The 4102-nt window shown below is 48.8% G+C and overlaps 2 protein-coding genes across 13 annotated transcripts in view; one reads left to right on the top strand and one right to left on the bottom strand.

The window, feature by feature from the left end:
• HMBOX1 (homeobox containing 1) overlaps positions 1–130 on the bottom strand; it is a 138952-nt gene extending 138822 nt beyond the window's left edge. For 9 of the 12 annotated variants that reach the window (XM_019537210.1, XM_019537206.1, XM_019537201.1 and 6 more), the window contains exon 1: positions 61–124. In XM_019537210.1, the coding sequence (XP_019392755.1) occupies positions 61–98 (38 nt within the window). In that variant the 5' untranslated portion in view covers positions 99–124. Of the gene's footprint in view, positions 1–60 lie in introns of all 12 variants that reach the window. The other 3 variants (XM_019537202.1, XM_019537207.1, XM_019537203.1) reach the window with 3 other exon arrangements.
• A 193-nt stretch (positions 131–323) lies between these two features.
• INTS9 (integrator complex subunit 9) overlaps positions 324–4102 on the top strand; it is an 80533-nt gene continuing 76754 nt past the window's right edge. The window contains exon 1 of the mRNA XM_019537211.1: positions 324–405. Within this exon, the coding sequence (XP_019392756.1) occupies positions 397–405 (9 nt within the window). The 5' untranslated portion in view covers positions 324–396. The remainder of the gene's footprint in view (positions 406–4102) is intronic.

Consider the following 4102-nt stretch of genomic DNA (forward strand, 5'->3'; position numbering starts at 1 on the left):
AGTGAGGAGGATACACAGGCAACCACCCCCCTCCCCCTCACACCCCCTTTCAGGGCTCACCCCAGACGGACCGTCTTTGTCTGCCTGACGAGCGCCATGTTGATATCAACATCCGAGCGCCCACCTGCCGTCGCGCCGCGGCCCTGGGACTTGTAGTTCGCCGCTCCCCAGGGCGGCGGGCGGCGGGCGGCCCGCGGACTGCAACTCCCGGCGTGCCCCGCGGCCCGCCAATCAGGGAGCGCGGCCGGCCGACTACAGCTCCCGGCATGCCTCCCGGGCATGACCTCATCCGCCGGCTGAGGAGGCGGCGAGGGACTACAGGTCCCAGCGTGCCCCGCGCGCCGGGAGGGGGAAGAGGCAGGGCAGGAAGGGGCAAGGGGGAGAGAGGCCAGGAGCATGAAGCTGGTGAGTGGGGCGGTGCAGGCCGAGGGGGGACTCTCCTGTCCTTTTCCCCTCTCCTGTGTCCTGGGGAGCCTCAGCCTTGGCGCTTGCTGCCCCCGCCACACACACACCTTGCTGGAGGGCCCCTTCCTGCACATGGGGAAACTGAGGCACAGGAGGGGCCTAGGCTGGGGGTTCACGCCTGTGTTAAGGCCCCAGACAGGCTTGTGTGCACCGGGTGGACGGGGGAGGAGCATGGCTGTTTTGGGGGAGAAGTATACGGGGGCTGGGGTGGCAATGGGGTGGTTTGGGGGGGATGGTGGAGGGGTATTTTGGGGCTGTGGTGGCACTGGGGTTATTTTGGGGGATTGTTGAAGGGTATTTTGGGGCTAGGGTGGCACTGGGGTTGTTTTGGGGGATGGTTGAAGGGTATTTTGGGACTGGGGTGGCTTGGGGGGATGGTGGAGAGGTGTCTTGAGGCTGGGGTGGCACTGAGGCAGTTTTGTGGTGGGGGGGTAGGATATCTCGGGGTTGGGGTGGCCCTGGGGGTAATTTTGGGGGATGGTAGAAGGGTATCTTGGCGCTGGGGTGGCACTGGGGGCAGTTTTTGGGGGTGGTGGAGGGGTATCTTGGGACTGGCTTGACACTGAGTGGAGTTTTTGCATGGTGATGGAGGAGCATCTCATCTGGGGTGGCACTGGGGGCAGTTTGGGGGGAAGTGTTGGAGGAGCATCTTGGGCAGGGAGCTGGGGAGGGCACAGCAGGTTGGTGAGCCTCTCTGCTCAGTGCTGAGAGCAGCTGAGCATCGGTTTCCACCTGAGTTTATAGGGCACTAGAGAAACTTGAGGGGAGGAAAGCTCTGGCATAACACTGTCTAGTCAGATTACCCAGTCCTGATCGCCCTCCTCTTTGTAACAGCTCTTATTTTGCAGTGGATAACTCTGTTCAGATATGCCCAGGGCTGTTGTAAAGCAGACAGCCATCAACTGTTGTCTTTGTCTACCGGGCAAGAAGTAATGTCCTCTGACCTGCAACACAGGAGATATAGATGTTAGGAAGAACTTTCTAACTGTGAGGCTGGTTGAGCACTAGAAGAGGTGACCTGAAAAGGCTGTAAAACCTCTGATGGTGGAAAGCTTTTTTTTTTTTTTTTTTTTTTTTTTTTTTTTTTTTTTTTTTTTTTTTTTTTTTTTTTTTTTAAATGCATGTTAGACAATTTAGAGGTTGATTCTCAACCTTATTAGACACGGGGCACCCCTCAGAAAATGCCTGGATGCTGCAAGTGAGAGGAAGAGTGAAAAAATCCCTCATCGTGCTTTGTTCACTCTTCCTTTCAGCATCTGATCTCTGCTGCTCTGTGACCCAAGAGCCTGGGCAATTGGACCCATGATGTGATCCCGTAAATGGCAGTTTTGTCGTTCACTCATTTTTAACAATGGAAAAATAATAGAGCGGGTTTTTTGATGCAAAGAACTCAGGAAGATCATAACAGGTCTAAATGTGTTTAACCCAAGGATTCGTATTTTAGAATTTTTGGGTTCATCCGAGGGTGGGTTTGATTTAAATACAGTTGTTTTAAATCAGGAACCCTCAGTTTTAATCATTGTTTTCTATAAAAAGTTCATTCTTGATATTTGATATAACCTTCATTAAAATATTCCCAAGCTGGGCCTCTTTTTACAGCCTGGCCAGCCTGCTGCCATAATAGGTTTTCCCTTCTACCATATCATTCCCTAACTAGATCTCAAATTGGTGAGGAAGCTATACTCAGATACTTATCCCTCAAGACTTTTGGAATATTCTGCTAAAAATGTTTCTTTTGTTTCTACTGCCACCTGGTCCTTGCATTATGTCTGGACTCTTCCTCCTTGCCCAGATCTACTCCACCCCCAACAGTCCTTTATTCATTTGATTTCTTGACACTTTACGCTGTTAGAGAGGGGCAAGGGCTTGACTCTGTGTACGCAAACTTGCCGAGAAAAGAGGGCTGATCCATAGGTAATCGGGTCTGTTATCTTTCATCTCCATGTACTGCTGTTAACAAGGGTGTTACTTCTGGAAACAAATCCACAGTCTGAGAACTGGAACTAAGCATCACAGAGATGCTTAATGAGATCTTCTAGAGCACTGAGTCCTACTGGGTAGAGTAGTTTTCTTTAATCCTTACTAATCATTAGAGGAGCCTTTGGGAACGCCATAAGATTGGGCCCTAATATAGTCTAAGGCCTGTTTTGTCTTATTTACAAAACTTCTCTAAAAAGGTTACATGAATATATTGTTTCAAATAGTATATAATTAGAAGTTATAATCCCTATTCCATTATGATATCTTTGAGCTCCAACATATCTTAAATTTAAACTATTTTATATAGGTTTATTTTTAAAAACTCATAAGAAAAAATCAGTATGATTCAATCAAAAAAATCTGATTTAAATAAAAAATCCAACTTTTTTGATTTAAAAAATCATTGATTTTTATCCACCCTGGTTCATCACAGGAATCATGTTTGTACACCTAACAGTGCTAGTGTTGTGTGCCCCTCCCCTTGCTCTGCTGTGCTGAGCGTTGCTCTGTACTGAACTCTGCAGCTGTTGCTGCTCCACGTGTAGCTGCTGCCACCTCCCCGCTCCACATCCAGCCACCACCACCCCCACCTACCCCAGCTCTGCGTCTGGCCAGCAACCTCTGCTTCAGGTAACTGGTATCTTTATATTTCTGGCACACCCTGTTCTCCACTCATACTGGATAATGAGGACTTTACTGTACTTCTTAAAAATACCTGCATAACCTAAGGAGCTTATCCAGTGCACACTCGTTTGACAGCAGAGCCTGGAGTAGAGTTACCAGTTTAATTTCAGAGAAATATAGTAGTAGGCAACTGTCGATCCTCTGGATCGTGTTGTATGCATGTAAGAGGTCTATGATCACACCAAGACCTTCAATGCATGTGCCTAGATGAGAGCATGTGGGCCACCCAGAGCTTTCCATCCCCACTTTAGACCACTGAGACAGAATCCAAAGGCCAAACTGAGTCCAGATGTTCAGTGCCACCATGGCTGTAGTGTCTGCCAGAGAGCAACAAATAAGAACTGTTGCTGACTGCCCCAGTGAGGGCACGTTTGTCAGTGTGAGGTCCCTTAGCCTTTCTCCAGCCAAGGAGTACCCACAAGGCAGTTGAGGCTAGGGTTTTGAGGCACCCTATACTTGCCTTACCCTGGACGTTGCAACATTGGGGTATTTTATTGGCATTACCCCACCATGAGTAGCCCCGCAACATTAGCACCCAGCCTGCCAGTTGGATACAGTTTATGGTCATACTCGGCACACAAAGAAATGCAGGAATCCTCTGAAGGAAATTGTTGGTATCTGATTATATACTTGCACCATACTGATCAGTGGTTTTTAACCTTTCATTTAGGGACCCCTAAAAAATGCAAATGGAGCTGCAGACCCCTTTGAATTGTAACTGTGGTTATTCACATACTTTTGATTGATCATAGTCATATTTCATAGACCTTTTAGACATAGTCTAATCTTCCCTTCCAAGGGAAGTGGTGCTGGCTCCTAGCCTGGGGGTCTTTAAGAGGGGGCTTGATGCCTACCTGGCTGGGATCATTTGAGCCGATGACACCAAACTTTGGGGCACAGCATCCACGCCAGAAGATAGGCGGGTGATCCAGGCTGACCTGGACAAGCTCAGCAAATGGGCAGACGAGAACCT

Source organism: Crocodylus porosus, unplaced genomic scaffold (assembly GCF_001723895.1).
Source record: "Crocodylus porosus isolate Cpor-Errol unplaced genomic scaffold, CroPor_comp1, whole genome shotgun sequence".
Lineage (NCBI taxonomy): Eukaryota > Metazoa > Chordata > Crocodylia > Crocodylidae > Crocodylus > Crocodylus porosus.